Source organism: Erpetoichthys calabaricus, chromosome 12 (assembly GCF_900747795.2).
Source record: "Erpetoichthys calabaricus chromosome 12, fErpCal1.3, whole genome shotgun sequence".
Classification (NCBI taxonomy): Eukaryota; Metazoa; Chordata; class Cladistia; order Polypteriformes; family Polypteridae; genus Erpetoichthys; species Erpetoichthys calabaricus.
Window position 1 is genome coordinate 123,504,493 of NC_041405.2, and position 15,072 is coordinate 123,519,564.

The window sequence follows — 15,072 nt, forward strand, 5'->3', positions numbered from 1 at the left end:
AGTTGACCTCCCTAGACATTTGAGGAGTGACTGAGTGAGCATGAAGGAAGACGGTAGGAGAGCCGACTCTGAATGGTCTGGCTGCGCATTTTGGAGGCAGCCAAGATGGGGGGCAGCAGAAAGGAGTTCGTGGCTGTTGAGTCTCTGCCGGCTACGCAAGTAATGGGTGAACCGGGGAGATGTAGAAGGGGGTGGGCTGAGATCATGTGGAGTTAGACTGCATTTTAACCTTTGATTTTAATGGATTTATTTATTATGGATTTTTATAACCTGGTTTTATGGATTTATTAGTGTACTGTTTTTAGAACACTGCACAGTGGGTACTTTTGGTTTTGTTTTTGACTGCTTTTTAATAAAAGCACCTGAGCACCATATCTGTCAATGGTGTTGGTTCTACAGACTCCCATATGTGAAGAGGGAGACTGGAGGGGATCGGCACCGTCACAATGTGCTTCATCCTCCAGTGTTGGAAGCTCTAGAACTGCTCTTCACTTCTTGTACTTGTTCAGCCTACCATTGTGCTGAGGGACTCTAGCATGTGCTACTTACCAGGCTTCCTGCTGTGGTGGGATCAGATGTGAGATAAAGCTCTTCATTTGTGAAGAAGGAAAAAACAATCTGTCGTCATACATTGTATGATTAGTACAGATATAAATATTCTGTAACTTGACCAATAAGCAACATTTATGGGTTTATAGGATCCCTATTGTAACATATACAGTATAGAGTAGAGTGAAATTCATGTATGTGCGTATTAACATGCAGCATGTTGGCAACAATGATAAAAGTTTCAGTAGCACCTTGTAGCCTTTCTTTCGCAACATCTAACTAATGTAATATAAAATATCTAATGAAAACAAAATATTCAACTCCAACCAGCAGTGTGTGAAAAAGTAATTGCCCCCTAATTAAATCAAACACAAATAGAACATAGCCAGCCCTGTTCATTTGGAATTGCACTTATATTATTATTTTCTCCTTTTTTTTTAATTAAGAAAGTGCTTAACGCTGATTCTTGATTGGTATTGCAATCTTATGATGATATGCAGGTGGATAACAGTGTTGGTTTTTTCCAAACGCAAGGCTATGCACTAGTGTAATCAGTATACACTCCCACTTCGCTCAAGTGATCAACAATGCTGCATGATATTTTTCTGTATTTCTACCTGCACTTGGTTCACCAAGGGGACCCCTTCCTGCCCCAGCTCTTTTAATCACACTAAATTCATGAAGGGGTGAAAGCACCTCCCTGTTCAAATGCTGTCTGTTGGCCCTCAAGGAATTTAAAAAAAGGTAAAATTTTGTTCAAAGGTCACAAAGGTTAAGAAACACTGCTCTAAGATGCATGCTGTAATTCAGCAAGACACTAAAATATTTGCTCAACAAGTGGCAGAGCAGATCCTACCTTTGATGACATGACGTTTTTATCATTGTTCTTATTTAAACTTTGTGATGAAATCGTCTGGGGCAGTGCACTGGCTGGTGGGAATTGAAGTCCCCACTTCAGTATTTGCTTAAGGTGACAGACAAGATGAAGGTGAGAAGAGTTATATATGTTAAGCACTTTTCTTTCTTGATCAGTTATGCCTGGTAAGCCCTTGCTAAATAGAGTTTCTTTGAGATTTGCTGAACTTTACTCCTTATATTTTTCTTCTGCTGATGGCCCACATTTGCATGAGCTGGCACTCACCATTTCTACCCTCTGTGAGATCATTGTCAGCGCTGTGGTATATTGATATATTGAAATGTTCCTCCTAAGTAGATACCCCAGATTCCAAATTTCAGCTTTTTAGCAAAAAGAGAAATAGTCTTTATGTTAATGAGTGAATCAGTAAGTGAGTCAGCGAGTCACTCCTTCAACTTTGCATTTTATATATACACTAGCTGTGTAAGCCTGTGTTATTTAAAAGCCCGGGGTCCTACAAACTATTGAAATTGTCAGAAAAAAATTGAAATGTAGAGATGTCAGGTAATTGAAAGGAACTGCTCTGGGCATCTCTCTCCTAGGAGGTTTCATTTTGCCGACGTGCTCGCCTAGCTTGTGCTATTAGCGGCTAAGTGAGTTTCTGTTTCCTTGGAGGTGGAGCCCTTACCCCGACTCCACCTCTTACTTCCGGGGTGGACAGACAGATACACACACTTCCACGTTTAGACGTTTTCTGTCCACCCTGGCCATCGGACCTTACTCCTTTCTATGTTAATTAATGTTGTCTTATTTTAATTTCTTATTTTGTCTTTTATTTTTCTTCTCTCCATTATGTAAAGCACTTTGAGCTACTTTTTGTATGAAAATGTGCTATATAAATAAATGTTGTATTTGTATTTGTATATATAAGATGGTGCCGCACAACGACCCTGCTCAGGATTAAGCAGGCTTAGAAAATAGTATGGTGCATATATACAGTATAAAGTATATATATATATTGAAAGAGAGTAGAAAAAACAAAGAGCACAGATAAAGATTTGGAGCACCCTCAGGCAGACCCTTGTGTCTAGCAGGAGTTGCCAGAGAGCCCCAAACCTAAGACACAGTATAACACCAGAGGTTATATGAATAAAATAACAGGTATTTATTTACAGCAAGCACCTTTTACAGACCCCTTTCAGCAATATACCACAGTTATACAATAAATGAACAATAAATCACCAACCCTTCCTCCTTCTCTCATCCGCTGAGTGTGTGGCAGTGGACTCCTCTTTAAGCTGAACCCAGGAATATTTCCGGTGTCATGCTGTATCTTCCTGGAAGCACCTCCAGACCATTGAGAAAGTTGGGATGTCCTCCCCTGACAGTGCCCTCTCTCAATCCTCAGGGACCCCGACAGAAGTGCCCTTCCTGACTCCATCTCCCAAGCACCCCTGAGGGTGTCCCGACTGGATTCCCATTTGAGGACCACTGCCACCTGGAATATGGGGAATGAAAACACTTCATATCCTCAGCTTTTCTCAGTCTGTCCATTATATTATGCTGGCTGAACACAGTTATTTTTCCATCCCACCAGCTACTCCATCTGTTGCTCAACTCTGGCCTCCTGTATGGGTAATAAACCATCCTCCCTCCCGGCTGGGGTGTCCATTCTCCTACTACATTGTAAAGCAAAAGAACAACCAACATGAGATAACGTGTGGTTAGAGTAACATCTTTGCAGATGCAAGTCTATCATTAAACTGGAGGAAGATGTTGATGGTGATGCTTATGAAGTTGTTCAGGAGCCCCAAAACCTGAAGTGATGTCAATTGCCAACAAGCTGTTGGTTTGTGGATTTGCAGCATGAAGGAGAAGTGAAGCATTAGAAAACAGCACCAACCCTTGGCACGGGGTGGAATTACAAGTTGACAAGCCCTGAAATTGTCTCCCAGGCACGCGTGTATGACAGTAGCTTGTGGAAAGATCGGCCTCGACCCTGACAGACACCGACTCACAATGTCCTTAAAGCACACACTTTAATTTTCTTTTCCTGCACACAACACCAGTGCCCAAACCAACCACAATGTTCACAGTCCTTTCTTTGACTTTCTTTTCTTTCTCTTCTGCCATCTCACTCCTCCCGTCGGAAGCTCTGTCCTCTGCCTCCTGACTCTGACTCCCCAAGTGGAGTGAAGCAGCCTCCTTTATACTGCACCCGGAACGGCTCCAGGAGCTTCCTAATTAACATCCGGCAGCACTTCCAGGTATGGTGGAAGTGCTATATTCCAATGCTCTGGAGCTGTCCAGGCGCCTCCTGGCAGTGGCCACGGACTCCCACAGGGTTGTGCTTCCCAGCTCCGTATCTTTGGTCCTGATGATATCCAGGGGCACTACGCTCTTGCGCCCCAAGGAAGATATTGCACCTCTCCCGGTCCATCCCTTCTAAAAGCGTCCCAGTGGGGCAAGGTCCCGGGTTGTCTGCCACAAGGAATACACACAGGCAACAAAATATTGAATAGAAAATGTATAATAATAAGCAGGTACAATATAGAATTATAAGATTTTTCTTTTTCACAAACTGCCTGCATCAACTGGCATCATTTTACAACAGAGTGACTTAGCCTCACAATAAACCGGCAGCACTCTTGTCACTTGTGATTTGATTGTGACTCTTTATTTGTTGCTTTTCTTAGCCATGATTTTTGACTCACAAGTGCCATAGCAGTCTGAGATGGTGCTTTACAGAAAGAACATTCAGAATGTGAGTCTGTTACTTGTATGATGTAGGAAATGACCACTGACTCAGCTCCTTTTACTGTACCAGTATGTTCATAGTGCCATACGTGTGATGACATGCTAATTGAATTTATTATGATTTTTATTCATTAGAATGTGAGCAGCATGAAATGAGGATGAAATGAGATCACAGTCAGACATAGCTACTGTAATTCTGAAACACTACTGCATCAAAGTGTGTGAACTATTTAGTTTTATAATCTGACAAAAATTGTTCATCTGAAATGCAATATTACATCTTGTATATTAAGCAATACATGTTTATTTAACAGAGTCTCATTGATGTTTGCGCAGTTAAGGTTTTGAATCCAGTCTGTGGTGGTTCATCTTTTGATAGGACCAGTTGTTTCCACCTCTTCTGAAAAGAGTCCTTCATGACCACCCCCTTCCTAAGAGAGACTGCACTGCCCAATGTATCTTGTTCTAGGACAAGTGTGCCCTCTAGTGGCCTTGCTCTCTCTCTCTCTCTCTCTGTTTCTCTCTCTTCGTTTTTTGAAATGGTTCAGTAATCCATCAGCAGTATGCTTTCTATAGGCTGGGAAACATAACATATTTCTGTTTGGGCCACCACTCACTTTTCATGACATGCAGCACATATTCTAATACATTCTTGCTCATCATGGCACTTGTGAATGGTGACATGTCACATGTTAGTCAGACATGCAAGTTAAGAGTTTCATTGTATTCTGTATACTGGTACTACTTGAAAAGATTTGTCAAAACATTAATCCAAAAATCACAAACTAGACCAAAGCGAATTTCAAAAGAATACCTTCTACAATGATGAGTTAGTTAGTTTTGTTTTGTCAAGTCTTCTATTTTTATCCAGTTCAGACACCATCTTTTATGGGTCACATGGCATGTGGATCACAAGCCTAGCAACCAATGCAGCATCATAGTCACCAGGCTGACAAAAGTGGCGACACCCATTAAAAGAACCAGGCGACATGCTGGTGCTCACACAAAAACAAAGCCACAAAATGATGGCAGGATGATGTCACCAAAATAATAAGCCAACCACAAAAATAACAATTAATTTTGCACAAAAAACTCCATTGAGCACAAACCTGGTCCCAATAAATTCCTAATACAAATCCATTGTACAAATTAAATCTCTCTATTATAAAAGGAAATCCTGGGACGAGACTTTCTCTGAGATAATTTCAACTCCCGCGAGAGACAATTTCAGGTTCTGCAAGACAAGACCTTTTGACAAGAGATTTTGACAAGTCCCGCTCTCCTCTAAAACATTTATAACCACGCCCACGGTCCAATCACTCCTCATTCATGTGAATGCTATTGTCAGACACAGTTTCTGTGCTCTCAGCTCCAAGTGAGGTTGGAAATAAAAGACAGAGTAGAAGACAAAGTAGAACATCGTAAAGAGGTTCAAAAACATTGGCGCAATACACATGCAGAGTAGTTTAGAGATTATGAAAGTACTGTATTAAAATTCGAAAGTCTCAAAAAAATTATAGTAAAGATCGCATTAGCACTAACAAATGGAAATTATTACTCGGTGAAATAACGGAACAGCGAAAAGAGATTGAATGTATGGACATAGGTGATATGACAGAAGTATGTAGATATTGTTTGGCTTTAAAGTTTAAGTTGGACACGTAGATCGTCTAATTTGTGTTGCCACCAGGGAAAAGTAGTGTTTCTTCCCAATGAAGAGGCCTATCCGCGAGAATTAAAAGATTTGTTGTTTGGTGAAAGTGAAATCCACATACGCGAGCGGCTGAACCGCAAAGTGGCTGGCATGTAGAACAGGCCAGGGGTTGGCAAGCAAAGCGAGCAGGGGGCGAAGCACCCTAGTATTAGGTAAATTTACTTGGCTTTACTATAATATTTACATCTGGAGACAACTATGAGTGAATTGTATTTAAAACTGGGTGGGACCAATTGAACTGCTGACTGAGTGATACATTTCTAAACCAATCCAACACCTCGTAAAGGCTGCGCTTAATATAGGGTCGGTGATTCAGAACTGCAAAGATCAGAGGTGCTCTCATTAACCTGGTCCAACAGACGGTAAGCTTTTGTTTATGATGAACCGTTGAAAAGTCTCCTAAAAAGAACCTATTAGACATATAAATGTGTGTCACGTGTGCAGATAACACATTGCACAGCTTATAAATAAACATAACCTGTTTTAAAACTAAACATAATCTGATGCAAAGGAAAAACCTTTCTGTAGCATTATATTATACATGGGCATTCGACAGTATCAATAGATGAATGGTAACTTTGAACGATATGTCACAGGGGCTGTATGTGCTCTCCGTTGTTCAGCGTTCCAGTGTAAGCTTGAAAGAACTGGCATCTATATTCATGAAAATATGAACTGCAAAAAATGCATTTCAAGTAAATGGTGTGTAACACTCTGTCAGAACGACTGCCGTTAAGAGACCTGATAATGAAGAATCACAGGAGAGGCAGATTTCAGTACTCACCCGAATCAACAAATCTGCCTAATGACACCAGTTGATACGGTATCCGTCAATAAGGGCGCGCACATAAAGGCGACCTTCAAAAGGGCGACCTCAATTGGGCGCGGCGAATAAAAGCGCACATAAATAAAAGCGATCTTCAAAAGGGCGACCTCAATTGAGCGCTGAATAAAGGTGCGCGTAAATAAGGGCGAGCTTCAAAAGGACGACCTCAATTGAGCGCCGAATAACTGCGCGCATAAATAAAGGAGTGCTTCAAAAGGGTGACGTCAATTGGGCGCAGCGAATAAAGGCAAACGCAACAAAATTATTACAGAAAATGTATTAGATAAAGGCAATGTGAAAGCAAGAATATTAAAACATCCAATTAATTAATGCATGAACTTCTAACGAACTACTTCTAACGAACTATTTCTAAAGCTCTCCATATTTCGTTGTTTTCAAAATTACAGAAAATTAGATTAAGGCAATGACTGAATGTATAAAAAGGTGAAAGCAAGCTACACTTGAAGCTGTAGATTATGTGCAATGCCACGTAGATATTCGAGATGCGGTCTATTAGCATAATCAAGGACAATTAATTTAATTTATTCGGCGCTCAATTGAGGTCGCCCTTTTGAAGATCACTTTTATTTATGTGCGTTTTTATTCTCCGCGCCCAATTGAGGTCGCCCTTTTGAAGGTCGCCTTTTTGTGCACGCCCTTATTGAATAGAACCAGTTGATACACAGATGAGGCTACACGACATCCACCTTCTGACTGCATGTCTAAATGAATAACTAAAGAAATTTAACATCAGTGTCTAATGAGAGGGCGGCACGGTGGCGCAGTGGGTAGCGCTGCTGCCTCGCAGTTGGGAGACCTGGGGACCCGGGTTCGCTTCCCGGGTCCTCCCTGTGTGGAGTTTGCATGTTCTCCCCGTGTCTGCGTGGATTTCCTCTGGGCGCTCCGGTTTCCTCTCGCAGTCCAAAGACATGCAGGTTAGGTGGATTGGCGATTCTAAATTGGCCCTAGTGTGTGCTTGGTGTGTGGGTGTGTTTGTGTGTGTCCTGTGGTGGGTTGACACCCTGCCCAGGATTGGTTCTCTGCCTTGTGCCCTGTGTTGGCTGGGATTGGCTCCAGCAGACCCCCGTGACCCTGTGTTCGGATTCGGCGGGTTGGACAATGGATGGATGGATGGATGTCTAATGAGAAATGCAAACATGTCATGACAAAATAGCCACAGCTCTTTAACACGTTGTATTCCACAGACCACAATGCTTATCTACACTCTATTTGCTATTGTTATGTTACAAAGTGATGCAATAGTTAAAATGACAGAAAGATATCATAACAGACAGGGGCACTTCTCAAACGTGTGAGGCCCAATGGCTGTAGTGGTCTATGTGAGTGTGTGCAGCACTCATTAAAATGTGCAAATTAATTAGTAAGCTTCAGTTACCTTGTGCTAATGAAATCCTACATGAATAACAGTAATTTTAGCTTTTTGTTTGCTGTCAGTGTCAAGTCTTTTGTTCAGTATCTTTTTCTCTTTCTCTCTGAAACCCCTACAGCAGGTTAAAACACACGAACTGGAGAAATTAGAGGCCGGTGTTTTAAATCTACAGTAAGTCTGTTCCACTACTACACAGGTCACTAATAGGCAGACCGTGGTCCAGGTCCAGACCCAGACTCTGTTCTGTCCGGACCCATACCCGGAACAGACATATCATTGAGTTTTATTTAGTATTGGCGGAGATTACATTTTTACTGGTGACTCTTTTCTGACAGTGTTTCTATACTGCTACTCAGTGAAAGGGACCTCCTACGTGTCTCTGATTGGCCAGTACTTGTTGCCTTCATGGGTTCAAGTTGGTTGGGTTTAAGCATGAAGACTGAGATTGGTCAAAGTGAAGGCAAGAATGTCAGCCAATCACAGGCAGAGTTAGGGTGGGCCTTCACTGAATACAGGCACGGAAAACCTGCATTCCGAGTGAAAACAACTGGCACTCTCGTGGCAGCGGCAGTGACATGGAGAGAAAAATATAAAGGAGTGAGAAGACAAGAGAGAGAAAGCGGCGAAATTATGAGTTAGTGTGCCGTGGCTTTTGCTAAACGGCATAAGCTTGACACCAAAAACCAGGTTTTTAATCCAGAATTGACCGAGGCGTTTAAGTTCATACTTCCAGTTAAGAAGCTCGAAACCGCTGTGTCTCATCTGCTCTGAGACGGTGGCTGTGGTTAAATGTGGGAATGTGAAATACCACTATGAAACTAAGCACAAAATTACATTTGAGAAAAGTTACCCACTAAATTCACCAGTTAGGCTACAGAAAATAAACGATATTAAAGCCAACTAACTATCGGTCAACGAGGATTTTAATACATTCATTTACTGGCCAACAACTCGCTAATGAGTGTTCCCTCAGAGATGCGTGGATGTTGGAACATCACAAAAAAACATTCAGTAACGACAATCTTCACACATGCATGAGGATGGCACAGACACCATTCCACCCCAGATTTAAAATCCTGGCAGACAAAGCAAGAGCTCACTTCTCTCACTGAACAAGAAAAATTAGGCAGTCGGATATGAGGAAAAGAAAGAGGGGAAGATACGTTCAGTTATTTAAAGATGTTCAGATTTACTGTGAAACCGGTTAAACCTGTTCAGTTGTGCACATATTAAAAACTCTTATATTTTATTTTTATATGAGGCCAAGTCTTTTTTTTTGTTGAAATGTTAAAACTTATTATTATTATGAAAGTACTTATTATTTATAATTCTCAGTTGAATGTCAAATCTGCGGTGGATTTGCACCCTACCCGGGATTAGTTCCTGCCTTGTGCCCTGTGTTGGCTGGGATTGGCTCCAGCAGACCCCCGTGACCCTGTGTTCGGATTCAGCGGAAAATGGATGGATGGATGGATGTCAAATTTACCTTGCTTTTACTTTTGTTATTTATTTTTTCTTATTTATTTATTATTGTATGTAGCCCTCCAGAGAGCAGAGTTGCACTGAAAATAAATATTTTTGAAATGGCATTGAATTATATCTTTCTTCATTTGATTTGAGTCATTGACTTCACTCAGTGTTGATACAATAGAAATGCTACTTCAATATATAGAAATGAATTGTAATGTATAAATAAATTATAATGCAACTTAAACATTACATGAGGAAATTTTCTCTATCCGGACCTCCTTAAATCATAACTGACTACCCCGGCACTACTATTTACTACACACTTTTTAACAGGTTGTTCTCATGATTCTCAAACAAGAACGCATGTCTGGCCCTGTAATACTAATTATGGTGTGGTCATGTGTAATGGAAATTAAAGAAAATCCATGCTTCCACTGGGAAATTTCACATGAGCATGTTTCTGAGTGGTAGCCATCAGTAACACTACATTATAACATACCCCTGGCCTCTTGTGGTAATTCATTATGAAATTATAAAACAATAATTAGCTCAGCCAGAACATTTGTGCCATGTTGTACTGTAGTTGAAGCATCGTGATACCACTACACTGTACTTCCTCCTTTTATTGTCTTGGAAAAATGAGATTGAATCATTGAATGGCTTTTGCACATAACGAGCTGCAGATCAACAGCAAGCTCAAATTTCTCCAAAGCTTCAACTGAAAAAAAATTACATATACAGACAAGGTGGGGCGATGCATTGGCACAAATGCAAATTTTGACAACTCCCATACAAAACCAGAGTAAGACCCTCAAGGTGCTGAAGCTCAAAAGTCCCCTCCTGACCTCACCTCTCTACCTCCACCTTAGACACCCCCACTAGGCACACGTGTATACTCAAAAATGATGAACATCACATACATGTACGTAAACTATAAATCAGGTACAAGGATTGAATTAGAACAAATTCTTAAACTTTATATCGGGCCGTTTTATAACTTCACCTTCCTTTTTTGTTTCTTTGTGTAATACATTTGCTATAACAAATGAACTGATAAGTGCAACATCACATCTGTGGGAAATCAATCTTCTTCTGATATTTCAGTTAACAAACATTAACTAAACATTTTTGAAAAGGACTACGCCTCTTTGTGGTAAAAAGGTGATTTGTACCTGAGTGTTTTTGGGTCCAGATACAATAAAAGACCTTCATTTGGGTTTGGCATTATTTGGTGCATCTTATCTTCTGCAGTGACCTTGATGTCTGCCATATATGCTTGTTCACATCTTTTGTCAGGAACTCAGAAGAATTGGACTGTGTAATGATGCTAAAGCTGCTAAAAGTAGAGATATCAGCCCTCTCCCAACCATTTATAAGCTCGCTCACATTAGTCTCGACAACAGCGTTGAGAGCTTGTTCAAAGTACTTGTTCATTATTATTTATTAACTAGCAAACACATGGACGTCCAGTCCTCCTGAGATTAAGGTTTCAGACTCAGTAGTTCATGAATACCAACAGGTTGTGTGCAGTGGATGCCGGTTCTGTCATTCTTCTTCTTCTTCTTATCAAGTAATGAGCTTCTGCAATTTACTTCACACTCAGCAGATGTCCCTGCTCTTCTTTTTCTTTCTGCCATTTCACCTTCTCAATCTGTATGACGTATGACTATGTAGTTTTCTATAAGAATGACACAAACCCAAACAACATTGCAGAAGTGTTTCACCAGCACATATCACGTCATAAGCTTTTGATTAAGAACATGATTAAGGTTCTAACCCCAGTGGTTCTCGAGTAATTGCCTGAGAGACACAATCCCTAGCATTTATACATAGAAATTATTTTTCTGCATATGTCACACATACGATTGAGGAAAAGACTGACTTTTGCTTCTATCTCTTTTTTTATTTTTATTTTTGCTGAACCACTGGGCACTCGCTTACAATGTGCGATCATATTGACTTTTTCTTTTTTGGAGCATGGTAACACATCAAATATATGATTCCATAAAAGTGACCTATCATTTACGTGCTCTGAACGTGCCCCACCCATATCAACCAGCCAGGACTCGTATTTTTCTTTTAAAAGCTTTTAATTTAGCTGTGATTGGGTAGGCTTATAATCATGAGGATCAAAGTAGGGAAGGGATGTGTGTTGGGTTTCTGTAAGTGCCCATACTGTCAATGAAAACATGGATTTGTCCTTTTAGTAGGCAATTGTTTTCTCTTGCATATGTGAAGACCATTTTGTGAGCAGGGCCACAGGGTGTGCACCCTGATGACAGATCGGGCCATTCTCTCATAGCATGTGAATACAAGGTAAGGCGATATGGCTTTGGTTGTGGATACAACTGATGTACTACTATAAAAAATGTAGTAAAGTGTCAAACAAAGTCATCATAAATGCAAACAGATCAAACACTAAATCGATGGCATGAGAAAATGATTAGTTTTCTACTTTCCTTTACAGAGCTTACTTGGAGCAGAATGGAGGCTACGATGGTTTCACCAATTAACGAGACTTACAATGCATCCTGTGACCCGTTTAAATACAAGTGGAAGTTCTCTATTTGGTTCACTGCGTATTACACCCTACTGTGTTTCATTGGACTAACTCTAAATAGCTTTGCACTATATGTGCTCTGGCATGGAAGACAGACAATCAACTCTACGTTATTGTATCTTCTCAACCTGACATCTGTTGACTTTTTTTTCTGTGCATTCCTCCCACTAAGAATAAGTTATTTTGCTCTTGGATCCACTTGGAAACTGGGAGAGGTCATGTGCAAACTTACAGCTTATGCTTTCTTCCTTAATACATACGGTAGCATCAATTTTATGATATGCATTAGTATTGACCGTTTTTTAGCCATTTTGAAACCTCTCAAATGCCAGAGATTTAGGAGTATCTCCTTTGCCAAAAAAGTTTGCCTTTTTGTCTGGTTGTACACAGCTGCTGTTAATAGCACAGTTCCTTTACTGTCAAATGTTTATGTAAAAAATCAGTTTGGAGAATACTGTATGGAATACTCCATGGTGGCTATGGATAATGCCTTAGCGCTGAAAGTCCTTATTCTTTCCTGCACTTCCTATTTCTTTCCGTTAATAGTTATGCTCTTCTGTTATTTGGGTGTTGGGTTAAAACTGTGGAAAATAACTGAACTGGGTGGTTCAAACAACAGCAAACCAGCAAGGACAAGGCGCAAGTCTTTGGTGATCATCATGGTTGTTCTGTTTGTGTTCATTGTGTGCTTTACTCCATACCACAGCAATCTAATTCATCATATGGCAGAGATACAGGCAGGGAGGACATCATGTGAGAGCCTGGAGAATTTCAAACTTCAGCTGCAGATAACAATGTCTGTAATGAACCTAAACTTTGTTTTGGATCCATTCATTTACTTTTCTGCTTTTAAAAATCATAAACTCTTTCTTATGAAGCTGTTCAGGAAGAAAAATAAGGACCTTATTGGACCAGGTGGTTCAACTTCCTGAAGACATTGAAGTAAATGTGCCATCATTATTATAGCCCGGTGTGGTCAGTTCATTCTTCTCTGTACCTGTTCACAATGGATGTGGTTGAGCTCAGTAATATGGAGGGGTGTCCATCTGCTTTAGGCCATATATTGTAAGATATTAGCAGGCCGGCAATAAAGAACTTCTCATGCACTTTTTTAATGTTTTCAAGAGATGACTTTCATCCAATGTTGTTCATTTGATTTTTTTTCTGTGCTTCTATTGCTATTGATACATTTTGAATTTATGTGAATGCTTTCTTTGAGCATGGGAAAGATGCTATCAAAATAAAATGTATTATTATTATTGTTGTTATATCATCAAGTCTGTTATGCAAGTACCACTGAAATTATTTGTGCTACAAGCAATCACCAAAGGAGGAGTTGTGGACACAAAAGCTTCAAAAGCCAGTTGAGCCTACTTTTAACACTGTTTTGTGTTTTTTATTTTTTGTTTTTCATAGTTTTGTTTGACTTGAGATCTGCCTCCATGATAGCCACAATTATGGTGTTGCAATGACGTGGCCACATGAGTTTCTGTTTGATGTTATAGCACATATCTTCTTCCCTATGAAAGGAGTCCTAGACATGTGCGAAGGTTGTCATCTTTTTGCATTCTCTTTGGAAAAGCAATATTGTTTAAGTTTGGTGTTTGATATTGTTTACTGTTATTTTAGAACAATTTTAAGCAAGCTGCATTTCACTTTGTTTCATTTTTAGTTCATTGTCTTTTCTTTTTTTGCTCTTTAGCAAGTAGTCTTGTTAGGTAGGCACTTACACAAACATAAGAACATTTGACAAACAACAGAAGGCCATTCAGTCCATCAAGTTTGTTTGTTTGGCTAATAGGTAAGCAGTCCCAGTATCTCATCAGATATTTCTTAAAGGTTGCCAAAGTTTCTGCTTCAACTACATGGCTTGGCAGTTTGTTCCAGGGTCCCACAACTCTTTGCATACAAAAGTGCTAACTGGCTTTAGTCCTAAATGCACTTCCCCTTAATTTCCTCAAATCCTCGGGTACATGGTTCACCATTAAGTTGGATGCACTTAGTTGCTCTCCTCTGCACAGCTTCAAGTGCTGCTTTGTCTTTCTTGTAGCCTGGTGACCAGAACTGCACACTATACTACAGATGGGGTCTTACTAGTGCATTATTTAGTCAAAGCGTAATGTCCCTTGATTTATATTCAACAGCTTCACCGAGATATTCTTATATACCCTAACATTTTATTTGTCTTTTCAGTAGCTTCTTAGATCAGGGATGTTGAACTCCAGGCCTGAAGGGCCGCAGTGGCTACAGGTTTTCATTCTAACCCTTTTCCTAATCAGTGAGTAGTTTTCACTGCTAATTAACTCCTTTTCCCTTCATTTCAATAGCACTGTTTTTAAGGATTCAGTCCTCTGAATTGATTTGTTTCTTCATTAACTGGCAGCCAAACAGAAATGAGACGTGAAACGAGCCAACAGATGACCAGCTAAACTGGGATTTCAAACTCCAACCAGTCTCTTAATGAGAAGCTGATTTTTGCTGTTAATTAAGCCCGTTATTTAATTCAATGGCTTGTTGCTGCTCTCATTCTGCCACAGCAGACATTTCGAAATCCATTGATTTTTCTGTTTTTTCTGTCATATGGTGGCTTGTTTGATGTCTCATTATTGTTTGGCTACTAATTAAGGAAAAAGAGACCATTAAGGGGTCTGAGTCAAGTTAATTAAAACTAAAGCAAAAGAAGTTAATTAGCAGTAAAAACGGCTCACAAATGAAGAAGATGGTTAGAATGAAAACATGAAGCCACTGCGGCCCTCGAGGACTGGAGTTCGACACCTGTGGCTTAGATAATGAAAATGTTGTGTCAACAAAAAACCCACACCACTTTTTCAGCAGCAGTTTCCTTTAGGACATTGCCTCCCTCAAATAATATCAAAAAGTCCAAGATTTTTAAAAAATCAGAATAAGCATTTTAAGACACTAAATTGCCAATATTGTCTTAATATACATT

The 15,072-nt window shown here is 40.1% G+C and overlaps 1 protein-coding gene across 1 annotated transcript; it reads left to right on the top strand.

Annotated features, from left to right (window-relative positions):
* Positions 1-11,946: 11,946 nt before the first annotated feature.
* On the top strand, positions 11,947-13,227 carry LOC127529866 (G-protein coupled receptor 183-like). Its single transcript, XM_051934933.1, has one exon. The coding sequence runs from the start codon at positions 11,963-11,965 to the stop codon at positions 13,052-13,054; it is 1,092 nt and encodes a 363-aa protein (XP_051790893.1). The 5' UTR covers positions 11,947-11,962; the 3' UTR covers positions 13,055-13,227.
* The last annotated feature ends 1,845 nt before the right edge of the window (positions 13,228-15,072 follow it).

Excerpts from the sequence above, each read along its gene's own strand:
- LOC127529866 (XM_051934933.1), top strand. The coding sequence starts at position 11,963 with ATGCAAACAGATCAAACACTAAATCGATGGCATGAGAAAATGATTAGT.